General features: G+C 46.7%; 2 protein-coding genes across 15 annotated transcripts in view; both read left to right on the top strand.

Moving 5' to 3' along the window:
• The window catches only part of myt1lb (myelin transcription factor 1-like, b), a 77,825-nt gene extending 56,573 nt beyond the window's left edge, over positions 1–21,252 (top strand). For 3 of the 13 annotated variants that reach the window (XM_023807882.2, XM_072698728.1, XM_072698729.1), the window contains exons 10-24: positions 502–609; positions 1,398–1,642; positions 1,858–2,117; positions 5,319–5,546; positions 7,754–7,875; positions 8,312–8,374; positions 8,852–8,920; positions 9,495–9,557; positions 9,839–9,922; positions 10,932–11,153; positions 11,755–11,846; positions 13,231–13,334; positions 14,727–14,870; positions 17,247–17,309; positions 18,640–21,252. In XM_023807882.2, coding sequence (XP_023663650.2) covers positions 502–609; positions 1,398–1,642; positions 1,858–2,117; positions 5,319–5,546; positions 7,754–7,875; positions 8,312–8,374; positions 8,852–8,920; positions 9,495–9,557; positions 9,839–9,922; positions 10,932–11,153; positions 11,755–11,846; positions 13,231–13,334; positions 14,727–14,870; positions 17,247–17,309; positions 18,640–18,780 — 2,008 coding nt within the window. In that variant the 3' untranslated portion in view covers positions 18,781–21,252. Of the gene's footprint in view, positions 1–501; positions 610–1,397; positions 1,643–1,857; positions 2,118–5,318; positions 5,547–7,753; positions 7,876–7,962; positions 8,442–8,851; positions 8,921–9,494; positions 9,558–9,838; positions 9,923–10,931; positions 11,154–11,754; positions 11,847–13,230; positions 13,335–14,726; positions 14,871–17,246; positions 17,310–18,639 lie in introns of those variants that run through there. The other 10 variants (XM_023807865.2, XM_023807835.2, XM_072698731.1 and 7 more) reach the window with 10 other exon arrangements.
• Positions 21,253–22,217: 965 nt separating this feature from the next.
• The window catches only part of pxdn (peroxidasin), a 41,106-nt gene continuing 36,167 nt past the window's right edge, over positions 22,218–27,156 (top strand). For both annotated transcript variants that reach the window (XM_023807663.2, XM_023807654.2), the window contains exon 1: positions 22,218–22,476. In XM_023807663.2, coding sequence (XP_023663431.2) covers positions 22,295–22,476 — 182 coding nt within the window. In that variant the 5' untranslated portion in view covers positions 22,218–22,294. The remainder of the gene's footprint in view (positions 22,477–27,156) is intronic.

Raw genomic sequence — 27,156 nt, 5'->3', positions numbered from 1 at the left:
CGCACAAGCCACCCCTCCCTCTGTGTGCCGCAGAGAGCACGTTTAATGCAAAGCCTAGTCCGGGCCTCACACAACCACCCAAATTAAGCCTGCTGTTTTCCACTTGGCCTCCCTGGACTTCTCTTTGTGCTCGTTCTGTTTTTTCTTTTTTTTTTTCTTTCATTGTTGTCCTCGTTTGCTGTACGTGCTTGGCAGTAATCAGGCAGGCTGCGTGTTTCCCTCATCTTCCAGGGCCATGCCGTGCACAGCGCTCTCAGCATTCAGAGCATGAGCTGTTATTACCGCCGCTCTTGTCATTAAGATAGCAAGCAGGTGCCTTGATCATGTTTACGCAGCTGGATTCTACTAAAGGAATCGGACTTAGTGCTGCAAAGGCAGAGCTCTCTCCCTGCCTCCCCAGGAAGCAAACCGGCGACCTTCTGGTGTTAAGCCGGGTACCCGTACCTGCCTGGCCACCTGGTGGCTCGCACGAAGCTAAGGGGGTCCCCTTGCCTTTTGCAGCCTCTCCGGGTGTCCCATCGCCGCCGCTGAAAAGCTGGCCAAGGCCCAGGAGAAGCACCAGACCTGTGACGGCAGCAAGTCCAGCCAGGCGTCCGATCGCGTGCTGAGGTACTGACCCCTGGCCCTCACACAGCACGACACCTTCATCTTCTTTTATGTCCTTAGAAACCCATTCTGGCACAAGATTTAGTGTGCTGAGATATACCGAGCCTTTATTCTTTAGCTTAAAATCTGTTACCCATTTCTGTAGCTTGGAGATTTACTGAAGCGGTTCAGGTTAAGTGCCTTGTATCACAGCAGGGTTTCTCCTGGGATGTGAACCTGCAACCTCTGAACCTTCCAACTCTGACTTATCCAGTGTACCTCACTGGCAGTTGACTTATCCAGTGTATTTTACTGGTTGGGCATTTAAGTCTTAACTTGACAATATTGCCATAATTATTCCAAATGTGGTTCAGTAAAGTGTTTGTTATGCAGTGTGTGTTTTCTTACACTTAACAAAACTACATGTTCATTATGATGTCAACATCAAGGACTCTTCAACCTAGGAATATTATAAATAAAACACTTTATTGATTTCATTGGGATTTCCAGAAGTGTTTTATTCATTTTATGTTACGATAGCAATAATATCTCTACAATGATTTCAGATGAAGAATGCCACAGACAGTTAATATAATTATGGTTTTTGTTAACTGTTAATTAGTGCCTCAGTATCAGCATATCAACATGCTTTCAAGTTATGGTTAAGGTTGTGCTGTTGAGTTTTCAGAAACGTGTCTGTTATATAGTACTGTGCAAGTTTTAATTTAGCAGTTTTTACTGTCCTGTACAAAGTGCACCCCCTTCAGGTGGAGATGAGAACGATGACTCTGTTAACCCTATGCATCTCACAGCCCATCCCACCGCTCTGCTCCCCCCAGGCCGATGTGCTTCGTGAAGCAGCTGGAGATCCCACAGTACGGCTACAAGAACAACGTGTCTACCACCACCCCTCGCTCCAACCTGGCCAAAGAGCTGGAGAAGTACTCCAAGACCAGCTTCGAGTACAACTCGGGCTACGACAGCAACCACATCTACGGCAAGCGAGCCATCGCGCCCAAGGTCCAGGGCCGGGACCCGTCCCCCAAGGGATACGATGGTACGGCCACAACCGCCAACAAGACAGTCACCTCTCTGTCTGTCGACCTGACCATCTATCTGTGTCCACTTACTCGATATATAATGTGTTTGGGTGATTAATGATGGTTCATTCCACTTCTTTGTCTGTCTCTAGCCCTGTGCTACTCTCTGTGTTTGTGATGCTTGACCTTTCCTGCTGGTGTGTGTGTGTGTGTGTGTCCCTTTCACACGCAGCCAAGCGTTACTGTAAGAACCTGAGCCCGGCCAGCAGCACCACCAGCAGCTACGCCCCCAGCAGCAGCAGCAGCAGCATGAGCTGTGGGGGAGGTGGTGGCGGCAGCAGCGCCAGCAGCACCTGCAGCAAGAGCAGCTTCGACTACACGCACGACATGGAAGCAGCACACATGGCCGCCACCGCCATCCTCAACCTGTCCACGCGCTGCCGCGAGATGCCCCAGGGCCTGGCCAATAAGCCACAGGACCTCTGCTCACGGGTACGCCGTCCTTCCAGCCCTGGGGCTATGATTGGTTGGTGAGGCTTGTGTGGGAGGGGCCAGTGTGTCGCAGGGTTATATAAACTTGGGACTCATCCTGTGACTTACCCCTGGCTCGACTGTGACGGAGCCCGGGGGAGTCTCCTCCGACTCGTTAGGGCTCGGTTCCGGAGCTTTCTTAGCCGAGCCCAGGGTGCCCAGGGACTTCCAGCTGTGACAGAAATTTCTAGAGACGCGATCCAGCTGAAACTGGGTCCCACGCAGATACAGGCTCCCTGTTTTCCACAGCTGCTGTCGCTCTAGGTAATGTGAGTAATGATGGGGGAGATGGGGAATTCAGATGGGCGCGGCCCTTTAAGAAACCAACGGCTATTACTGTATTCCGCTACGGTGTTTTTTCTTTTTTTTTAGAATCAGATATGGAAAACAGCGGGGACGCCGGGAACCATGGCGACACGCAATGAGCCAAATATGTCATTTATCCAAGATAAAGGAGCGTATCCATGGTATTATCAGCTGAAATAAGCCGATCGTGAAAATGGGAAAACAGTGTACAAACGGCCGCCCCGCATCGACGGTGACAGTGCCGTCAGGCAGGGGGTGGGCGGGGGGGGGGGTTTGAGCCCCTGCTGAGTCTAATGTGCCTGGAGGAAGCTCCTGGAGTGACGGACTACAGCCCCCACCCCCTACGCCGATCGTCAAGTCCCTGCCCCGCTGTTAGTATCTGCCGGTACTCCACAGAAACGGGACCTAGAGATAACCGATAACCTGCAGACAACCTGCACGTAACTAACAGGCACAAGCAAGTAACCTACAGACAACTTACCAACACAGATAACCTGCAGTCAAGCCAAGACATAACTAATGACCATAAATGGATAATTTGTGGACAACCTGACAGAGAACCACAAATAACCTGCAATGAGCAATCAAATAAACAAGCACAAACGGGTAACCTGCAGAAAACTAACCGATCAATGAGCACAGATAAACATCCCATACCCTCACATAACTAACGGGTAACTTACAGATAATATAGAATATCATCTTGCCTCCAGACAACCAAAACTCATGCTGCAGTATATTAAAAATATATATATAATAAGGCTGCCTACAAGCAATTAACCTACCGGCATATATAACCTCCGAGACCAACAAAACACCTCGTTAGGCACGATTTACGGCTGCTGAGCCCTAGTGTCGGTGGCCTCAGTGCGGGCATGATCTCCCAGCATGCCTGTGGTGATGGGGTTCAGGGGCCAGACCACACCACCTTCCGGACAGCCCAGAGTCCCTGTCCTTCCTCTCCACTCTAATTAAATGGGATGCTCTCCCATGGGACCCGCAGGAGAAAGGCAGACAGCAGCAGCGGGGGCCCACGCATCGCCCTCCCCCTGCAGCTCATGTCCCACGCCTGGCCACCAGTGTATCTCTGCGCCCCTGATCATGTGCGTGGTCTCGCTGTCCCACCCGGGAGAACAATTCTTGGAAACGGCACATGCCATTTATACCCCTATTTCGGCTCCTCTCAATGGTACAACAGCTTCTCTGCACTCCCATGTCTCTCCTGTGGAATTTCACAGCAAGTAGTCTTCATATAATGACCCCCCCCCCCCGCCACGTAAATGGAAGCCTATGAATTACTGTATCATATTCAAGTGTATGAATGTTTCGTACAAAACATGCCGTTGTGGGGAAACATAGTAAGTATGACTGGCCCCCGCCAGCAGTGTGACCTCTGAGGGCATGCAGGATGCAGTGCTGTCGGCCGTGGGCATGACTCAGTGACTCGGTCACACACACAGCCGACATGTTGGATGATTATCTAGAATGCGGGGTGGGAGCTCTAATGGCTCAGGGAAGGCGGGGGTGTCTAGCAGGACCTGGGAGGTCCAGCGCTCTGCCCCCCAGCCTAATTGCAGAGGAGCAGGACAGAAAATCCTATCACAGGTCTCGCATGCAATTAGCTCCCGACCGCCTACGCGCCGGTGTAGGAAGGCGGTGGAGGGGGCAGGGACTGTAGGTGGGGAGGTGTTCTGTCGCTCTCTCTCTCTCTCTCTCTCTCTCTCTCTCTCTCACTTACACTCTGGTTTTCTTAGACAACAGTCAAAAATCCCCAGCTTCCAGGAATTTTATTTAAAGGAAAAAAAAGAAGAAAAAACACGGCTTAGAAAAAAAAAGACACAAGGAAATACCAGGCAGGAGCACAGCGATGGCGCGGGTGGTACAGGAGGGAGACGGGGCGCTGAGCAGAGGGGGTCCGGAGAGACCCTGTTTTCAGCATCATAGGGATCTGGGTTGCCGTGACAATCACTATGACAAGGCAGGTCGCCATCCTTTGCAGGAAGGGGAGTATATGGCCAGGGCTTTGATAGGTCGCTATACTTCCATAGTCTGACCTTCCAGATATGGGTCAGTGACCAAAAATCAGTTATTCACCAAAAATCAGGTAGCCATGGTAGCAGGAAGTGCCCCCCCTCAGGCTCTCCCCCGTCCCTCCAGCTCAGCAGTGGATGATTCTGCCTCATGCTCAGCTGGCTGCGGTGTCATGTCTCCATCTAACGGAGACCGTGCCGAGCACCTGCGGTGGCGGTGGGTCCCGCGGAGCTGCCTCATCACTGCCGAGAGCGGATCGGGGGCGGGGGCGCTCTCACAAACAGGACCACCGTGGCTCTGCTCACTCGCAGAATCAAAGGTCGCCAACGGGGCACATCCCCCCCCCACGGCGAATGCAGCGTGCAGGGGAAGGAGGGGGGGCATGTGTGGGGAAAGGCCCGCGCCGGGTGTCCTCACGAGGCTGGCAGAGGAAGCAGATCCGCTAGCAGCCTCCTACTCACAGCCTTCTGCACTGATTTGCAGGGGAGCAGGACCACGGGTCGGCCGCCAGGGGAAGAGCAGAGGCCCTGCATGGATTGATAGTGCTTTTAGGTTGGGGTTACAACCCCATCCGTGTGTGTGGGTGCGATTTTAGTTAATGGGTGCTAGTAGCGAAACAAATGTGGGGCTATTGAATGGGTGGGTCTAACAAATTAGATGTTGTCCAATTAGGCGTGGAGGCTATCGACAGAACGTGAGAGGGCGGAGCCTTGAACTGTTACTTGGGGCCCGGGCAGGGCTGGTGCCAGGTGACCCCCCCACCCAGGCTCTGTCATCTCACAAAAGCTGAGCACCTGCATCCCTCTTTCTCGCCCCTCCCATCAGAACCCCGACATCGAGGTGGATGAGAATGGCACGCTAGACCTTAGCATGAACAAGCAGCGGGGGGGCGAGCGCGATGGCTGTGCAGTGCTGACGCCACTGGAGCCCATGTCGCCGCAGCGGCAGGCCCTGCTCAGCAGCCGCTGCTACCAGATGGGCGAGGCCGACTGCTGGGACCTGCCTGTTGACTACACCAAAATCAAGCGCATCGACGAGGATGACCTCAAGGAGGTACGCAGGAGGCATGACCTCAAGGAGGTACGGAGGAGGCATGACCTCAAGGAGGTACGCAGGAGGCATGACCTCAAGGAGGTACGCAGGAGGCATGACCTCAAGGAGGTACGGAGGAGGCATGACCTCAAGGAGGTACGGAGGAGGCATGACCTCAAGGAGGTACGGAGGAGGCATGACCTCAAGGAGGTACGCAGGAGGCATGCCCTCAAGTAGGTACGGAGGAGGCATGACCTCAAGGAGGTACGGAGGAGGCATGACCTCAAGGAGGTACGGAGGAGGCATGCCCTCAAGGAGGTACGGAGGAGGCATGACCTCAAGGAGGTACGGAGGAGGCATGCCCTCAAGGAGGTACGCAGGAGGCATGAACTCAAGGTTGTACGCAGGAGGGAGTCGGGCTTGCCTGCACCTACACTTACCAGCCCGGCAATTATTCAGAGATGTCGCCGTTTTAGTGGAGATTCTGATTCTTTTTAAAGGTTAAAGGTCCATTGATGACGTATGTGGGCCCCTGTCCAGCACTAATTATCATTTTAATGTAAACCAACATTTCTGTGCATCGGAATTGCCAACTCATCTCTGTCTCTTTTCTTTTACATATAATGTTTGTTGATTTCCTATACGAATAATGGAAAGTTCCAGACCATGAGACAATCTGATTGATTTAGATAACCTTTTAAGGGGGAGGGTGGAGGGCGGGCGGCTGCCACCAAGTAATCGATGGCGTACGAGTGTAGCCCTGCATTTTACTTCACGGCAGCCTGCAGAAAAGGGGGCAGTAAATATATTTTGGGCTGAGTGCTGCACATGCATAAAATGAGGCCTGAAGGCAGCCTGCAGTGTCTCCCGGCTGAGGGGTCGTGTGGTGGGGCTTTTCTGCTTCGCCACAGCACCATCTAGTGTGCAGGAGCACATGCTGCGCCTGCAGAAGGCAGCTCCCTGAATCCAGGGACTCTGAGCTGGAACATTAGGCGATGTGGAAGTACGTGTGAGTGGTGAGCTGTGTGCATTGTCACGGATCTACCGTAATCTACCAAAAACTGCGGCACAAGGACATTGCTCTTTGTGGACATTCGTAAGAAGTTGGGCCCCGCTTTGGCTGATCGAGAGGGCAGCTCTTCCCTGAGTCAATTATGCTCTCGCACACCAGTCACTAGTGTGGCATTCCATGCCATAACACTGCACTGAGTCTGTTATTGATTCCTGGCACAGACACAGCAGGCTGGTTTGAGTCTGTGCGTGATGCTCTCCCCGAAAGCCATGATTGTCAGACACCGTCACACAGCAGCACGTGGGTTTGCAGACTGCACAGACTTCAGTATCTGTCGCATTAAAATGATCACCGTCCAAGGCTGCGGCAAAAGTGCAGACACGCCTCGTGTTTCCGCAGCACTAATAAACTGCACTGGCTAAGCCTGGTCCCCAAATTAGCCTCCTTCCTTCCCGCTGCCTCCCAAGGACGCATCACTCTAGCTGACTCCTTTTGTTTTGCGATTAAAGATGAGCTTCAGCACACCCCCGACTCTGAGGTCGGAGAACGCGGCGGCGTCGGACACGCGCCTTCCTCGCGTCTTTAAAGCGTCAGAGTCTGGAAAACACTGCGAACAGACCGTGCTTCTGCGTTTGTGGTGCTCCTGCTGCTTCCTGAGGTCACACTTTTCCCTCTGTGGGCCGAGGTCTCGGTGGAAGCTTTAGCTGTCCTACCTTCTCTACCATTTCGCTGGTCTATTTTGGTATTTACCACATGCCTCGTTCTGTGATGACTCAAAATATCTTTATACAGCTTAGTGTTTTCTGAAGCAGTCGGAGGAGGGGTGCAGGGTTTAACTTAGAGACCCTGGATACAGGATCCACCCTGAGACAAAACCAGCCCACTTTCTGGCCATCGGCCTGGATCGGTAACCCTCTGCTCATGTCTCTGACTGGCAGCTCATCTCCCTCTGGCTCCCTGCATGCCCGCCCCCCCCCCCCTCCTCCTCCCTTTTCGCACCCAGCCCAAAGGGCTTTGCCATCAATCGGAGTCGACAGGCGCTGCTGGAGTTTCGACATAATCCCGGCCTAAGTCTGGCGCGGTTGTCAGGGAGACGCTGCAGTCGAATCCTCAGCCGGCTGAGAAATCCATTTTCAGTGGAGGGCGTGACGAGACAAGCGACACTCCCTCACCCTCCCTCCATCATCCGCCCCCCCCCCACCCCACCCCCCCACAGGCAGACGATCTGGATCCCTTCCACGACATTCTGGAGGACCGCCAGTACCCGGGAGATGTCCAAGTGCCCAGCCCCAAGTCCAAATACGCCCCTTGCAAGGAAAGCAAAAAGGACCTGATAACGTAAGCGTGGGGGGGGGATGCTGTTTGCCTTCCTCCACCCCCCCACCCCGTCTGACTTCTCTCTTCCTCTCTGTTGTCCTGCTTCAGAGGGACCCCGCTGTCTCCCCCTGGCACAACTGGCATGCTTACATATGCAGCATAATGCAGAGTCTTTCATTTGACCCGGAGTTATTAGCTAATGTATTCTGGCTTTTTTCGTTTTATTTTTTGATGCTTTATTGTAATAAAACATCATTCTCATTTTACCTGTTCATGTTGCAGCTTCTCCCTAGGATGTCCTTAGGAAAAAAAATACAAACAAACTTTAGCAGACAGTGAAGCTAAACTGGAAACAATGAAAAAAAATTCAAACGTGCTTAAGCATACTTACTCTGTTTGGCTGTTTTTTGTTTTGTTCTGTTCCGTTTTATTTTTTAATCTATGTTTTTGGTGACAGATGTCCAACACCAGGGTGTGATGGAAGTGGTCACGTGACCGGTAATTACGCTTCACATAGAAGGTGTGACTTCATTTTCTCATGGTGGATTCAGTCGTTTCAATTTATTGTTTTCAGCTTACCTCGACAATGCTGTCAAACAACACAGAGAGTCTTACCCTGTCGGTTAACCCTCTGAGTACCATGTGGACCTCATTCCTTTGGGAATCCTAGCTAGTCCACCTTGCTGGGCATCTGTCGACACACCAGCTATGAACCGGCCCCATTCCTTTAGTGATTAAGGAGATTAATGGCCGTTAATGATCCAAAGGCCAGTACTCAGAGCGTTAACCGCGTATGTTCCCGGCCCAATGTCTATGCTCACGCACCATGGCTTTTGCGTTGACACTCTCTTCTCTGTGTGTGTGTGTGTGTGTGTGTGTGCGCGTGCGTGTGCCTGCACGCGTGTCTGTAAGTGCGTGTGCCTGTCGTCGTGCTTTGGTGGCTCGCTCCGCCGGTCCTCCGCGCCGCTAATGTTCCTGTCCTCGTATATTTTTCCAGTCTTTCTGGCTGTCCTTTAGCTGACAAAAGCATTCGAAGTATGATGGCCACCAACTCGCAAGAGCTCAAGTAAGGCCTCAAATGAATGGTTTGCTTTTTGTTTTGTTATGTTTTATTCGTTTAGTTTGGCTTTCAGACATATTGTCAGTTGTTTTGGGAGGGCTGAGAACAGAGAGTCAGATATTTTTAATTATTTTTCCTTAAAGTTTTTTGTTGGTATATAATCTAGGATGTCACAGGTAAGTTCTCTGTTAAATCGTCTGTTAACAATATCTTAGTTGATTCTTTGTGCTACAGTTCAGATTCATTATTAGAGTATTGATTTGTTTTTTACATACAGAAACAAAAAGATTTTTTTCCAAGACAAACAATAAACCGGAGCCCCAAATGTGTCATGTCTCCTAACCTGAAATCACACATGGATCACTATCAGCAGCCCATGTACTCACTGCCACGTGAAATGTACTTTGTTTCTGTTTGGAGTCTGTCAGTATCGAACTCTCAACCTCAGCATGAATCTGGACCACATCCTTTAGACTGGACAGGAGGAGCTTACTTTATGACAGGGATGGAAGGAATGGGAAGAGGGCATTCAGGGATATGACAGGGCCTCCTTCACCGATTGTGTTGTACCCTTCACCAGGTGTCCGACGCCAGGGTGCGATGGTTCGGGACACATCACCGGGAATTACGCCTCGCACAGAAGGTAAGGAGCCACGCGGGGCACAGAGGCAAGTGGCGTGCCTGTCTGCGGGAAGTGCATTAGCGCAGTTAACGCGAAGCCCCTGTGCATCTTTTGAGCTAAAATGAATAGGGTCCGTCTGGCAAATGTTAAATTGTAGCCATTAGCTTTAGATTTTTACAAATGAATGATTCATCAGCACAAGTCCATTCATAAGACGGCTTTTACTTTAACGTCTGCTGGTAATAGACAAGTTGATTAACTCGATGTCCACCCCCTTCTCCCCCTCCCCCATCACCCTTCAGTCTATCAGGGTGCCCAAGAGCGAGAAAGAGTGGGATAAAAATAACACACAGTAAAGAGGATAAGGAGGACCAAGAGCCCATCAGGTACAGTGCCCCCTAGAGGGTCAGTCCAGTACTGATCATGAGCTCTGACTATTGTGTTTTCGTTTGATAAAATTTCCTAAATTATTAAAGGTGTTTGCAGTTTGAATCCAAAGCCAGTCTCTATAGCCCATGTACAGCCTTGCAAAGCCAGGCCAGCTTGTGGCCTTTGGACCAGCCAGATTCTACTGGGAGTCTCTTGCACGGTGCCGCATTCTGTTACTGGAGAAAAAAATCCTTGCATTATGAATTCTAAGGAAGGCCGGGCACTGAACACCATTTATTTTTCAAGAATCATTCAATAAACCTCATTTCTACTGATATCTTGCCAACAGTGGAAGTAACCCGGCTTTCCCGTCAGCTGCATCATACGAGAGCAGTACGCTGGAGACGCGAGTGATTTTACCCGAACACATCTAGTACATCAGTTTCAGCATCAAGCACTAAGCTCTCAATAGTATGCATTTTAGAAAAACAGCATTTTTACATTAGGAGCAGTGCCTTTGTACCTGGGAGAGTAGAGAAGTTTGTAGTATGTTTTTTTTCTTTAGTTTTTCTTTTCAAACAAACTCGCAGCTGATGTCGTGAAGTGAGTGTGAAAGCTGGGAATTCTTCGCTCGACATGTCAGCTGCAGCATCTGCTCATCGTTCTCTCACTGGGCCCGTCACTCGGCGGTTGGTCCATTTGGACGGACAGGAATAGTTTAAGGTCGACCATACCATGACTGGGCGCTGTTCTTTGGTCTTCAGTAGCAGTTGTCGAAACTTTACTATGTTCACTGTTTTTGGTCAAACATGTCCACGTCAAAATCAAAGTTTTGATATCTAGAAATTTCTGTCAATGGGTGTACACTTTTCAAAGCCGCAGAAGCCGCGATTAGCTGCTCACATCTGGTGACTCAGATTTAGCATATTGTAAGTTTTGTCTCCAAAAGGTTCCCTTCACCACGCTTTTGGAACACTGTGCGAGACAACCGGAGGGGGGGTCACTGAGTTCATTTTTGGCCTGCAGGTGTCCTGTCCCTGGCTGCGATGGGCAGGGTCACGTGACGGGGAAGTATGCATCTCACCGAAGTGCATCAGGCTGCCCCCTGGCAGCCAAACGGCAGAAGGACGGGTACATGAATGGCTCCCAGTTCACATGGAAGTCCGGGAAGACGGACGGCATGTCCTGCCCGACCCCGGGTTGTGACGGGTCGGGACACGTTAGCGGGAGCTTCCTTACACACAGGAGGTGGGTCAGTGCAATTAGTATCTGATCCACAGTGACAGTAGAGTACCATCTGAGACTGAATCCAAGGATTTCCACGGTTATATCCTTCTGTCTTATTTAGCTGATGAATTCCTTCAATTAGATCATTTATAAAGATAGATGGTTGACCTTTAGCAGTTCATTACAATTACCTTGCCTAATTACCACAGTAGCCCCCCCCCCACCACCGAGGCTTGAACCAGCAGCTTTTGCATTACGAATCCATGACCTTAACTACTACACCACCTGCTGGCCCGATTTGGGATTGCCTGGTGGAGGGATTCAGAAGTTATTTGAGCAGTTGGTGTGTCTATATTTCATTTGTTTGTCTTTGGGGTTGGGGGGGGACTCTTCCGGCTCACTGGAGCAGAGCAATAAAAGTAACACACAAAAATAAAATATCAGTGTACTGTGTCAGGTAAAGAAAACAGGTCTGGTCAGTCATTTGGTCTGTGCCTTCCACCTCCGGGAAAATTCACCACACGCTTCCCAAATGCAGCACAGCCGCGGGACTCAGGCCAACGTGCTTGGGGCACGGATGACACATGCTGACGGTGACATTGGTCCCTCTCCCTCCCACCAGTCTGTCAGGCTGCCCCCGTGCGACGTCGGCCATGAAGAAGGCCAGGATGTCGGGCGTGGAGATGCTAACAGTAAAGCAACGGGCCAGCAATGGTAATGCGGCACACTACAGCACACCAGCCGCACCGCACTGCACCCGGCTAGCACTGCCGCCTCCCCGCACCCCACTGCGACGCACCCCGCCTAGCACTGCCGCCTCCCCGCACCCCACTGCGACGCACCCCGCCTAGCACTGCCGCCTCCCCGCACCCCACTGCGACGCACCCCGCCTAGCACTGCCGCCTCCCCGCACCCCACTGCGACGCACCCCGCACCCCACTGCGACGCACCCCGCCTAGCACTGCGGCCTCCCCGCACCCCACTGAAACGCACCCCGCCTAGCACTGCCGCCTCCCCGCACCCCACTGCAACGCACCCCGCCTAGCACTGCCGCCTCCCTGCACCCCACTGCAACGCACCCCGCCTAGCACTGCCGCCTCCCTGCACCACGCTGTACTGCACTCCACCTTGCCCTGCCGCCTCCCTACACTGCCCGCCTAGCCCTGCTGCCACCCCGTTCCCCTCTGCACTGGACCCCGCCTAGCCCTCTGCCTCCCCCCCCACACAATGTTGCACTGCACCCTACCTAGCCCTGCTGCCTCGCTGCACTGCACTCCACCTTGCCCTGCCGCCTCCCCACACCGCCCGCCCGCCTGCAGCAGACGCCGTTCATAAATATGCATGGCCTGCGCTCAGCTGCGCTGGCTTCAGGCAGAGACAAAGAGGTGATGATTGCCTGGCAATCAGCGCCTCTCAATCACGCAGAAAAGCAGGGGGATAATCACTGCTTACGGCGGTCTGTGCACCTGACCTGCTGCGACTTTTAACAGCTCGTATCTCCCAAGTGACTTTAACCCCATCGGGCTCACGGCCGTCTGTGTGCGCGGGTGTGCCTGTGTGTGACTATTTCAAGCTGCCTGCATAAAAATGCATGCAAAATCCTACCAGTCACACCCTGAAGGGGCAAAAGTACAGGTGCACTGAGCAACCAGGCTGTTAAATGAACAAAATACAGTTATATGCTTTTACAGTCGGCCGCTTCTGTCAATATTTTTTTATCATAATCCCCACATTATACTTAATCCGTCCATTTTGTCATTTAAGGCTGTGTGTATCTAAAGGTGTGTCTGTGTGCGAGTACATGAAATAAAATCAAGGTGTATGTGTGTGTGTGTGTGTGTGTGTGTGTGTGTGTGTGTGTGTGGGTGGGGGGGGGTAGGGGGGCACATGCCAGAGAGTCACTTCCTGTTCCCAGGAAGCCGCCGGTGCTGAATGCCAAACACCAAGCGACAGCGAATTATTCAGACAGTTCGGTAACCATGGCGACATAATACCCGTGCATCCATCAGTAGTATGCAGCTTTCACGCGGCTAAGACACACGTAAACAAACTCCTTGCTGGCAAAATTGGGCCTGTTTCATGCATGCTTTTTTTTCAGGTATAGAAAATGATGAAGAAATTAAACAGTTGGACGAAGAAATCAAAGATTTAAATGAATCTAATTCACAAGTGGAAGCAGATATGATTAAACTTAGAACACAGGTAAGACGTGTGTGTGTGTGTGTGTGTGTGTAATTGCAGGTTGATAATAATAAATATACAACCTTGACTGGCATAGGGTGACCATATTTTGGCTTTTGAAAGAGAGGACGCTGGGGAAAGGGTGTGAAGAGCGGCGTCTAAGCAACACAATCATGTACATAGAAAGTGTTCTGACCAGATGGTAAATGTCAGCATGAATAAACAAAATCCCAGAGATTTCAGACAATTGGGTGTGATCACCCTTATTGACAGGAATATCAAGTGTATTACGCTAACAGTGCCTGTACAGTACTGTTCAGAAGGTCATCTGATGTTCTTGGCTTCTGGTTCAGTGTCCATGGCTCTTATAACCCTTAGACATCACATGTGCAGTTTTATGGCGCCGACTTTCGACTGATTCCGTATTTTAAGGTGGACGGAGGGGCTTTTGAATTCAAAACAATTGATGTAAACAGTGTCTTCTTGCCCAGACAGCCTGGCTGGATGAGTTTAAATTCTCCTTCCAAAGACTCTGTCGCCTTTCTGTGAAAAGTTTGAAACTCTCCCCGAAAATGACTTATTTTATGAATAAACCTTTTAAAAAAGGCTGCTGATTATTCAGGAGAGGAGCGAGCTCAGGTAACATGGTGTTTCAGGCGGGGAAATGCGACAGACCTAATTATAATACAGCGCGCTCCTAGGGAGTCCCGCTGGGGAAGGCGCGCGGACGCTCGCGGCGAGAAGCAGGCCGAGCCGTCACTCGAAGCGTTCAAAAGACGCCCGGAAGCAGGAATGGGGGCTTCAGATCTGGCTCGACGGGGGCTTCCTCGGTGTGCTTCCGCATCGGGGACGGCGCCGGAACGCTGTCACGGCAAAAATGAAAAGCAGGAGATGAGGGGGCGTGATCGCGTATTCGGCTGCGACCTCGTTTCATGCATTTTCGCACATGTAGTTCAGAGAGTGGAGAGGAGAGAGGGAAAAAAAACTCGCTCTGTGCTAAATTAAACACTGATTGCAGTTTGAAATGGCGTTGCCTGCAAATGAAAGAAGTAAACAGGCCTTTCAGAGACCTAGGATTCATTAATTAAGGCTCTGGCTGAAAAAGGTCTTTCACAAACAGCAGTTCTGAATTATGACAATTAGTAGTTACATTGGTTGAAAATACTGTTTCAGTTTGTTCTTTTTTCCATTAAAATCCTTGCTTATGTATTTTCTTTATATGTAAAATGTATTTCAAGGCAAGTGATGGGAGATGTGAGGCTTTGAAATCCTGTGGGCTGTGCTTGTCAGTCATTAGCCCCAGGTTCCGCCCACCTTGTTACTCCCAAGGCACACTACTTGGGGGGCATGGTCTTGTCTTGTGCCACCTGACGGAGGTCTGTGGATCTCTCCTGTTCTCTCCCCCCTTTCTAGATTACCACAATGGAGTCTAATCTGAAGTCAATAGAGGAAGAAAACAAGGTGATTGAACAGCAAAATGAGTCTCTCCTGCATGAGCTGGCAACCCTCAGCCAGTCACTGATAAACAGTTTAGCTAATATCCAGCTGCCACATATGGTAAGGGCCAAAAAGAGCGGAACCTGGGCAAGTTATGGAACGTAACAGAACATGGCACGTGGCTTTGTGATTATGGGGGGCCAAGGGTTAGCACTGTTGCATGCTAAATTATTACCAGTAAAAACTGAGTTTACAAATACTCTTTCAAGTAGTAAAATGTGTATTTTGGGGGTGGGGGGCAGGTATAATCTAGCCAAATTATCTTTTATGCAAAGCCTGAGGGGGACATTGAAAATGACCACTGTGATCCTCTTTCAAATTATTATCAATTCATTTCTACACACAGAGAACGGTTTTACGGAAAAGATGACAGACCAATATATGCGGATTTCAGTCTTGGATGGTACTATTTCTGGAAGCCAGCGGGTGGGGGGTGGATTGTTTTTGGTGCTACCTTTCCAGTAGGGGAGGGTACAGTTGGGGCTTTTGGTGGAGGATGGGTTGGGATACAGATTTGGTGAATATTGCCTTCCCCACAAGAAATGAGGTAATGCTTCCTGCTTCCACATATTTCTGCTCTTAAGAATCAGCAGCCACATGTCCATTTCTAAAGAGTAATGGGCACCTACCCTCCCGGCACTGGCACCTAATCATCCCCGAGAGTAATATACTGCCCATACAACAAAAGACCTGTCAACCAATCCATTGCCTGCTTTGATATGTTTCGGAGCACCATCTGGACAGTTCCACCACCACTTCCTGTTGGTGATAACAGTCATGTGTTTGCCCTTGGACAGCAACCAATTAAAAGTGCATGTCTGGCATATTATATAAAGGACCACAACAGTACTAAAACGTATCACCCCCTTTCTCGATTATGGACATCAGTTATCTCTGTCCTCTTTTCACTATTACATATCTCTGTGTGTAGGTCTCCAGTATGCTGAAACTTACTTTTTTTTGATGAATGGCGTCTAGTAACAACAAATTAAAAACAAAATTGGACTTTTCTGTGGAGTTTTCATAGATTCTCATAGCATATGCAATGTTATGTTATGTTTTGTAATTGCAAGTCTATATGTAACAACAGTATTTTGAAGGCATGACAAAAAAAAACAGCTTTTTTCCATAAGCATTCATTTTAATTTTTTCCTTATGTTTCGAAAGATCTAGAAACAAAGAAAATAGAGGTAAACTAACATGACAGGTCCAATGAAAAATGATGGGAACCAGTTTCATCCACAAACTGTTCAGTAACTTATAGCAACTGAACACAAGATCAATGTGCAGAGGGACAACGGCAAGCGGCGCACCGTGCAAAGCCTGCGCTCTTAAGGGAGACAAGTCGAACATCGAAATTGAACATCGTGTTAATGCATCATTCGGATATTGCCAGAAACCCACGGTGATGGGGGGTGTGCTGGTAGTTTTTTGAGGTGTTGAAGTGAAGTTAAGCCCCATGTGACCTTGGTATCTCAAGCATGGCCTTTCTTAGTGTGGGTTAAGTGCTGCATCTTCTCGACAGTATCGTTGCCCAGTCCGGCCCCGCTCCACGGCGACACACCAGCCTGGTCCCCTAGGCATTGCGTAAACAGGTGCTAGCAGGTCATAGTTGAACACCCCTGATGTTAGGCACCAGCTGTTCCCGACGGCACCATGTGGCGCAGCAATATAAATTAATAAACCGGTCTAAGCCCCAAGCGTCACAGGGAATTGTACCCAACCACAATCTTAACCACTCTGCTGTGGTTTTGGTGTGCATAATTAAATAATTATGGCCTAATAGGGTAAATTTGATTCCTGCTCTAAAATTAGGAAGGACTAACAAAATTTATCATGTACTGTCCCTCTGGCATTGCCCCATGTTCAGTTCATCATATAGCGCATGTAGACTAATACCATCCAAGCTGTGTATCTGCTGAAACGCCCCTTAGGGATGCAGTTTAAGCCCATCTTAAAATACATGCACCTCAGATATACTGTCTGCCTGACAAATTGTACCCACCCCCCCGCCCATCCCAGAAGAATCCGAGTCCTTAGGTTTCATTTCAGTTGGTCTGTTTGTTCAGTAAACATCAGGAGAGTGCATTCTGGAAAAAGGCAATCCTGGTGATCCTGACTGTTCTGTGAGCTGGATCCAGTCACAGGAGCCATTGCAGTGACTCACTTTGGGGGGTTTTCCTTCGTTTGCTTGTTTATGTCTTTCGTCATGTATTTCTTTACAGATTCGTTTGATTTCTCACCTTATGTGTTCATTTGTTTGTTTATTTTGGTAGATGCTCTTGGTACTCTGCATTACGATAAGGGCCCCTCCCTTCCTGATCCCCCCCCCCCCAACCCCATCCTAGAGGCTGACTACCCCCCTTCCATTGAGATGTGAAGAAAGGACCTTTTGGACATCAGGCTAATAGATCTTTGTTTACACCTTTCCCGTAGAAACCATCGCCACACAAAGAGGCTTCCCTTAGAAATAACAGCTGTTTACAGTTGCATCAGAGAGTAAGAGACAATAATTTTCATAGTCTGATTATCCTTTTGTTTCCAACTTTAAATCTTATTGTTTAAAATATATATGTATTGTATAACGGAATTGCTGTTAAATTGCTTTTTTGCCATGTTAATTTCTTTTGGGGCGTATTTGTGTATCTGTTTGAGTGTCAGATTATTAAGGTGGACGGTCCTGGCAAAGTGACCAAGCACTTGCAAACGTATGATTTTATTTAGGGCCCATAGAGTCGTGTCTCTCTAAGAGTAACTCAGCGGCTCACTGAACCCAAGGCTGTAGTTTTCTCATCGCTGTTTAGTTTTTGCATTTGCCATCCATGCAGCATGCACATGTGTGTATCTGTGTGTGTGAGGTAGCGGGCATGAAACGGTGGGGGGGGCGAGCGGGGTATTCATCGACTCCTCCGGTTTCTTTTAACGTTGCGAAGGTTTCTTTTTCCCAATCATCACATCATGCCACACAGTCTCCATCTCTCCCTGAATGAGCTGCTTCACCTTCTCCCCATCTACCCGAATGGAAAAAGCTTGTTTTAAAGAGACAGTGTGCATTTGCTGGGCCAATCTTCTGTCCGAACCCCTGCCTGGCGATGTTCAAATGCATATAGTTCACATATTATGCATTTCGGCTTTCTTTTTGGATGTGTCTCTTCAACTAATTGGTTTCTGCCGAATTTATAGTGCAAAACTTGTTTTCTATGATACAGATGTCTTTTTGCTAAATGCTAATACAGAGTAATAGTATACATAGTGTAAAAGCTACAGGGAGAGTTATTAGTCAAAACAGGCATGAATACACATAATACTGTCAAACAGCACCAGGGACCTGATGCGATCATTGGCAAAAAGCAACCTTTATAGCCGTTTCCCCACCTCAAAACCATTGTGGTGCTTCCTGATTAAAAAAAAGTTTGGCTTGCGAAGTTACATAAATAGCATGACCACTGTGTGTTGCCATGACAACTGTGTAGTCATTTTCTCCTCAATGTGGACCTCATTGCATGACATCTCTCTGCGTGGACCACCCTTCAAAGTCTCCCACCCTTGTAGTGCTCTCCCTGCTAGAAATATGAGTCTAACATTATCCTGTGTTTGTCCAAAAAAAAATAATAAAAGAACACGCACCAACTGGTCAGTAATACTCATGAAGCTAGGCCGTGTTGAATGCATGTTAGGTTCATTTTGTTGCTTAATTTTTCAAAAATAAAATTCACAGATAAAATATGTAGTGGCTTAAAGATTGAAATAAGTGAATCTCATGGTGTTTCTTGTCTGACCTGCTGCCCTGTGACCTGGCTTAATTCTGCTCTTCTGAAATGTTTCACAGGAGCCGATAAATGAGCAAAACTTTGACGCTTACGTGACCACGTTGACAGACATGTATACGAACCAGGATCAGTACCAGAGTCCGGAGAACAAGGCGCTGCTGGAGAACATAAAACAAGCAGTGCAGGGAATCCAGGTGTAGCCACGGCATCTGTGGCGAAACCACTCCTCCGTCGAAAGCAAACGACAGACACACAAAAGAGAAAACACTAACGATTAAACAAGGGCAATGCCTCGTGGTTTGCTGCTGTAATTTATCAGACAGTATTAAAAGTTCATTTCTGTTCTTTAAAAATACAAAAGTGTTATGCTTACAAAACTTCATAATGATTTTTTTTGTCTTGTTTTAAAAAAAATAGTTAACAGCAGACTAGTTTTTGAAAACATTCACATTTTGTACGTTTTCATATGAGCTGACCTAGTGCGATGTAATCTTTATAGCTGCTACTGGATGCACATTTTTAGTGTATATATCTGAACAGTAGGCCGAGAAATATGACAGATTCTTCTTAATGCTTTGAAGCATTTTAGACTCGAACTAAGATGGGGGGCAGGTGAAGGAAAACAGACAGGAGACAAGTTGAAGTTGGAGACCAGTTTTTAACAATCTTTTTTCCTTGGATGATTTTATGAGATTTTAAAAAGATGTTTTGTGCGCAGATTGTCAAATAGCGAGACTTGGTTGTAAATTGCTTTATTTTTTAACAATGCTTGAAAAATCTTTGTCTTTTGTTTAAAATGGTTGGTAGTGGCAGGTGGGGGCATTTAAAGATGGTAGGCGATGTATATGAAAAGTACCTGACTAGATGTATGAATGTTACAGTTTTATTGTAAACATCATGACACGGAAACTTAATGGTGGCAATCCCAGAATCTAGAAAGGACTATTTTCTGATGTTTAAAACAAAAAAAAAAGGAAAAAAAAAAAAACACTTTTAACATTCTGTGTTGTTAGATTCCCATCGTCATTCAGTCAACAACTATGTGATGTTCAATGGCAATAGAAAAATCTAGGTGTCATGCTGACATTAGAATCAGTTCTTTTCAATCTTGAAACTTCAGTAGCTAGAATCGGACAATGTTTCAGCAATATATAAAGACTAAATCACATATTTATAGATGTGGGATGCAATCTACATAAACAGTTTGGGTATATGCAATTTCTTATTTATAAGCATAGTGGAAAACTAATGAATCTTTTTACTATATGTAAAATATTAATTTTTATATAAATCTTTTAATACAAAAAACATTTAAAAAAATGAGACGTGGACATTGAGTTAAATGAAAGAACCTTTATGATTTGATTTCCTTTATGTAATTTTGCACAGGATCACCTTCGTTTCCATGTTTTGATGTTTTTACAGAAACTAAAGCAGTACGTGAGAGCCTAAAATGAGGAAAAGGGGTTTTGTAAAGAAAAAAAATATATATAGCTATAGTTTATGAAAGCGGGACTAACAGGGTCACTGTCCCCAAATATGTGCCAGAAGAATATTTGCACTTGTCCAATAGATATATCCTAACGTGTGGGGGTGTGCGATTTCCAGGTGTCCGCTTGGCACACGATTGGAACAGTAGGAGACACTGTAGGTAATCAAGAAGAATCACTGATGGATACTACAGGGATTTTGAATTGAAATATTATGAAAATAATAATAATAATAATAATAATAATGGTACCAGTAATAATATGAACTATAAACCATTGTTTTACTTCATTTTGGTTTGTATTATGAACAAGAAGAAATCAGCCCAGCAGCACTTTATATCTAATCACTGTACAAAATCATTAAATGGTAAATAATGGGAAAAAAGATTTAAAAAAGGAAAAAAAAGACTCCAGTTTCCCTAACAAAATCTATGGCTGGGAAATGAACTCTGTAGTAAACTCTGGGGTAATGCAGAATCATGTCTGTGTGGCCCCCACTTTCTGTTGTGCTATTAGTTGTAGCTACCATGTTCAGAATTGCCTTTTTGCGAGCTAACGCAAAGGTGCTTGTCGTTCACCAGATCTCACGTATTGTACTTTCTGCCACCTTATAGGGTCCCATTCCTCCATGATGGCATTAGCCTTTTTTCCACAGCATCGTGTCTGCAGCTTTTTGCCAGTAAAGTAATGCTTTCAGTAGAGTAATAGCTAGTATCAGTTTTTGAATTAATTATCGTTATCAGTACAATGGAAAGGGAATTTAAGCACAAACTTGCTGCTCATCTACTGTTGGTACATAATATCAAATTTTAAAAAAAGTTAACTATCTGTGACTATTTACATACGGAACACAAAAGGTGTCACATATTAGACTGAATTTTCATATAAATTATTGTGAATTCATCAGAGTTTATTTATTCTAACTTCTTCATTTTGAAGTTGATTTAAGTAATCATTAATGAAAACAGGATTTTGTATAAACTATTGTGCTCTCTGTGGAACTGAAGTTTAATTTATTTTTGTACTGCACAGCATGGATTTGTTGACATTTTAATTTTGCTATAAATGTGTGAGATCACAAGTTGCTGTGATATTTCATTTTTAAATTGTGAACTTTGTACAATTTTTGTCATGCTGGATGTTGACACATCTTACTCTGAATAAAGAAAAATTGTGTTGCCACATGTCTGTTACTGTCTTGTTGGGTTCTATTAAATTTGTTGCTGGTCATGGGAGTTTACTATGAATGCTGTGCATTACAGCTAACACTGAAGAAAACATTAATCAGGGTTGAAATGTAACTGTTCTTGAGTTAAGTCCTAAGAAAGATTAAATAAAATTAAGGAAAAAAATTAAAGCTTAAAGGGAAAACGTCTCACAATAACAATTCCTTACTTACTCTGCCTACCCGGAATTATTTGTAGAATCAAATGAATGAGGTATCCATAAAGTAAGGAAACAAACTATGACACATGATACAGAATCTTTTGGAGATAATTAAGTGCGTATATTAGCCGTATACTAACCCACTGGTATATTAGTACCAGCGTGTTTTATGTACAGTAGTCTACCACTAGAGGGCACCAAAAGCCTTCGTATTTGAGCACAGCACGCATACTAACATAGGTAAGAAGTACATTACGGGAGGGAAAGAAAGCTTGTAAAAAGTTGGAAAAGTTCACTGAGAGTGTGATGCAGATAATAAATATGTGTTCTTAAGGATAAACAAAGATAACCAGTTATCTTTTCTCAGAAATGAGTTGTCCTTTCGCTGACGGTGGAATCATAGATTGTGAAAAGCCACTGCAAGGGACTGGACATTAGATCTTACCATGTCAGGGTCAAAATAAATTGTAATATAATGGTGAGCAAATCTTACACCACGTTTGCGCACTGTTTATGCTATGTCAGAACATTTTCTCAAAAATAATCATTTGGAAAAAAGAAAACTGAGACCGACGGTTAATGAGTAATAAGTTGATTATAACACAGGCAACGCACGCACACAAGTAGGGCATAGAATGCCGCGATCACTGAAAACACCGTAATTTTGCGCTTTGAAGAACGCAGCCTCCATCTGGCTCGCTGTCCCGTCAATCAAGCGCGGTAAGCCCGCCCCTGCCTGTCCCGGTCTGCTGGGCCAGCGGACTCAGCGCTGCGCTAGAAAGGCAGACCCCGGTTATCCGGCGAGAGCACAGGCAGGCGGCGCGCTCTCAGCACGGCGATGGCGCTGCGCACTGGCCGAGTCTTTACTTTATCGCTAACGTTAGTGGTCTTACTGGTCGCTGGTAGCCCGCAGCTCTCCCTGTCGTGTCCAAGCCGCTGTCTGTGTTTCCGCACGACCGTCAGATGCATGCACTTAATGCTGGAGACTGTACCTGCCGTGCCTCCGCAGACCACCATCCTGTAAGTACCCTTACACGGGGGGGTGGGCGCAACAAGTGGACTTATTTGGACAAGTTAGTGTCTCCATCTTTGCTCTGTGTTCCGTATTATACTCCTCTGGATACTTCTTTAAAAAAAGATAATCAGCTTAATAATGCCTTTTATGATATATAATGTCGTGTTTTGGGAATGGCCGCATGAACCCCTAATAACCAAAAGATTTACCGGAGCCAGTCAAATAGGAAACAGTTGCCTTTCTGTGTCTCACAGAGCGTTTGATTTCGGATTACCTCCGCTCCATTGTGGTGAGACGCTCCTGTCCCGCTAGCTTCTTCTGTTCTTTTGCTTTTCCTTCATGTCCTTGCTGGGGGGGTTGGGGGGGGTACTCTGCATGACCCATTTGAGTCTCTTACTACACACAGCTATACGGTGCCTTAAGTGGCGCGGTCGGAGGTCTTCACAGATGTGCACAGATGTGAGCGCCTTACTCTTTTTCACATTGTTCGGCAACATCTTCAGCTTCTGACCGGGGGTATTCCGGTCATTCTGAATAAGGCTGATCTTGTCAGCTGTTTTATGCTACACATATATAATTGGAATGGCTGGACTTGCTTAATTGCTTAATATTTGTGCATATCGGGTTTTTTATTGAGCACGGCGGTTGGTTTGGTTGTGTTGTTGCTTTCCTTTGTGTTTGAGAATGGAGGGACGTGACCAAAGTGCCTTTTATGTAACAGTGCCTGAGGTGACAGATACTGTCCCCTTTGTGTTTAACCGCATAAGAGTAAGTTGAAGGTAGACAAATGGGTTGAGTCAGAAGGCTTACATTGGATACAGAAGAATCAAAGGTGCGCTTTGAACTCCGGTCATTTGTGCATTAACGACTTGAACAAGAGCCCACTCCACCCAAGCCGCCTGTAATTTAGAGCAACGGCTGGCCTGTGACCTCTGCCCTCAGATCTTAAAAAGTGTGCCTGTAAGGAGAAACCTCAACATGAAGTTGTCTTGTCCTGTTAGCGCACCTTGGAATGTCATACGAGGTAAGGTTATTTGAGCTAAATCTGTTCAGCCTCAAGCAAAGGAGACTGAGGGGGGACATGATCCAGGTCTATAAGATTCTAACAGGTTTGGATGCTGTTCAACCGAATAGTTACTTCAGCATTAGTTCAAATACAAGAACTCGTGGCCATAGGTGGAAATTAGCGGGAGAACATTTCAAACTGGATTTAAGGAAGCACTTCTTTACACAGCGTGTAGTCAGAGTATGGAATAGTCTTCCTGATAACGTAGTGCAAGCTGAATCCTTGGGTTCCTTTAAATCAGAGCTAGATAAGATTTTAACAACTCTGAGCTATTAGTTAAGTTCTCCCCAAGCGAGCTCGATGGGCCGAATGGCCTCCTCTCGTTTGTATAGTTCTTATGTTCTTATGTTCTTATGAAGAGATCTGAGGATTTCTTTTTCATTTTGTAAACCCCAAAAGCGCTGCATACTAATTGGCTACCTGGCACAAAGAGACTCCTTCCTGACCAGTTTGGTGTGTTTATCTTGATTCATCATTTGAACAAGCATATAGAACCTCAGCACTGTCTGGAACCCATTCTAAGTGGTGGCACCGAATCTCCTTGAACCAAGTCTGGTAAATAGTGCATTTTTTTCCCCCATTTCATACATGTTCATTTCTCCTTTTTATACATTCATCTGGCACTGGATGGTATTCAGATGACATCTGCAGAATGTAGCCCTTGGTCTTGAAAATCATTTCATACTCGTGGCTTGAAACAAGCAACCTGCCCTCAAGCCAAGAAAGATCATGTTGGATCATGATTTGGAACCGTCATAATGCTATGCTTATACTCCTTTTGCAGATCTCTTTATTTGTCTGCGTTTTTTTAAATCCTTTATAAGAATTAGGCTATGTAAGGCAGATGGCTTTTTACAAATGCCCTTTTTCTTTTGTGTTAAACATCAAAATGCTGTTGTAAATGGAATGAATGTGACTTCGATTTCAGGGAGCCAGCAATTAGAAGAAGTTAATCCTTGTGAGGTTTTTTCCAGCTGTTCTGTTGACCTGGAAGGAAGGGGAATTCCACAGGCAAGTGTTTTTGACACCAGTGTTGCAAGTTACCTTTCTGCATGTGTGCAAATGGAGCTTTTTCCACCTCCAAAATGGGCGGCCACGTCTTGGCAGTCTAGCCCACAGCCCTTTCATCCACTGCGAGTTGGCCAAAGCACGGCACAAGTGTTCGGCTTTCTGCCGCACCAGTCCGTGTGCTCCGGGCCCCCACGAGGCAGCCTGTCTGCCTGCTTACCCCCTGATCCCAAATGCCCAGCAACCCTCACGGTCTGACGTAGAAATTTCTTCGCACAGAAGTGAAGCTAGACCTTCCCCGCCCAGCCAATGCCATCCCATGCCTTTAACACTAAACTGAAATATCCCACCATCCTCTCTCCAGCCCCCCTACCACCACTGCCACATACAAACACACAATGAAGCCTCTTTCATAGATTGGATGATGATGCGTTTAGCTTGCTGCCTTTGGGGCATAAGTGCTTGTTTCTAATTGGTGCGGACCCCTCTGAAACTCAGCTAGTGTTGACCTTGGTGTCATGGTTGGGGGGGTGGTTCCTTTTGTCTCTCTCGCTTCTCTTTCAGTGTTGTTGCTCCAAGTTCACTTGTTTCTCAATTCGTTTTAAAGTCTTTGATTTTTGGAATATGACCATTGTTTTGCAAAAACGGCCCTTTGGCAATGGTACAGCCTTGAAGTCAACTGCTGTTGTTGATGCTGTTGTTTTATTTTATGGAGCTTTTCCCCATCTGAAAGGCAAATTTTTCCCCGCATGCTTAGAATTAAATCAGTGTTTTACACTGGTAACCGGTAAGCATTTGTCCCTTTTCCATCCTCATACATTTTTCAGCTGTTTTCTCAAGGGACTCTGTTTTATACATAACTAATACTCCCTTTTATAATGGCTCACTTTACTGTCCCCGCTGTGGGATTTCCGTAGCTGGAGAAGTGATTGCATTCACTCTGCCATTTTTTTATTTTGGCTACTGCTTTTGATACAGCTCCTCATGTCTGCGTTTAGCGTTTCTTCTTGCTCTTTAGCTTTACCCTACAAATTGTTTCAGACCGGTCACACCACCCAATGACTCCTGTAGTTTGAGTCTTGTTTTTGGCTTGACTCAGCCTTTATCACTTCGGTGAAAGAAAATATTGCAACTTTCATAAGAAATAAATAACATTACGTCAAGTGTCTCGTTCATGTTGAGGAGAGACATTGAGGTTTAACTTTCTGGTGAGTCGCCAGGTGGATGGCACCCATTGTAAGAATCATTTGAAAATGCCTTGCCTGAATTGCACTAAGGTTTTTGCCAAGCTTGTTTGAACTTGGGGTGAATCAGAGTTCTAAATCTTAATGGGCGGAAGTTACATTTCCCTGCCTCCTCTTTTGCTTGAGGCAAGGGTGGTAGCTTGGGGTGTTAGGATTGAGAGTGTGGCTATTGTCTCAGGTCCGGATTGTCAGTCATATCCTCAGGCCAGATATTTAAATGGGAGTGGACAGTGAGATCTGATTTGTGACCAAGAAACCAGACCTGGGGGAGACGAGCAAAATCAAATTATTCTGGAAATCCTTTCTGTTCTCTTACTTTCTTAATTTTTTCTTCTTTTCCCATTAGACCAAAAAAAACTTGAGTCCCCCCCCCCCAAGAGAAGCACGACTGTGTGGAATTTGCTGCTGTCAGGCATTGTGGGGTTTCCATTCTCTCTGGTATTGTGGAATTCCAGCCCAGAACCCCCACCTCTCCCAACACTTTGCTAACATGCAAAGGGAGATTCGGGGCAAGATAGTTGTCAGAAACCCCCCGTGATGCCTGTGTACTGCAAGACTGTGTTCTGTGCTCCCCAGTTGGAGACTTCAAGTCAAGTCAAGTTTGCATAACCATGGTAGCTGGTATATTTATAGAGGAAAAGTAATAGATACTCTGAAAGGACTGAGTTAAAACATTTTCAAAGATGAAAGTTGAAGTATACCAGTGTGTCCTGTGCAGCAACAACTCACAGCTCTGATATACATTTTTCCTTAATATTGTCTTTCCTAAGACTTTTTTCTTTTCTTTTGGACCAAATGCATTGGTACCCTGGCTGAACCATGCTTTTAATTTACACTTAGCCAAGAGAGCACAGCCTGCTCTCCTTCTGAAGAGCATAGCAGGTAAAGGGATTCTGTGATGTGATTTTTGTGCTCGTGATACTCAGTCAAGTTCAGTTCTTTGCTGACAGATGAAAGAAGCTTTGTCGGTGGGTAAAATGTGTTACGTTTTAGTGCCACAAATTACTTAAATCCTCTGACGGGGCACTTGCCGAGCCTCTGTGACTGATATGTTTCTGATTCACTTTTTCCTGCCAAAGCCTTTATAGATCCTACCTGGACCCTCTTCACAACTGAAATCCGATTCCTTCCTCTGTATGCCTGCTTTATGTTCACTGCTTAATAGTTCAGGAGTCCTCTTCCCTTCTAAACATACGTCCATTACTTTGGTAAGGAAGCTTCTTTGTGTTCTCTGGCGGCTCGACAGGAGATGGATGCAGCTGAAACTCTATATGTGAGCCAGCGATGTGTTTCCCTCACCAGAAAGCTCAGAACAATGAGAAACTCCGCGTCCGAATGGGCAGGACGCTCTCCACATCACAATTCCT

Source organism: Paramormyrops kingsleyae, chromosome 14 (assembly GCF_048594095.1).
Source record: "Paramormyrops kingsleyae isolate MSU_618 chromosome 14, PKINGS_0.4, whole genome shotgun sequence".
Lineage (NCBI taxonomy): Eukaryota > Metazoa > Chordata > Actinopteri > Osteoglossiformes > Mormyridae > Paramormyrops > Paramormyrops kingsleyae.
This window is presented reverse-complemented; position numbering and strand designations above follow the sequence as displayed.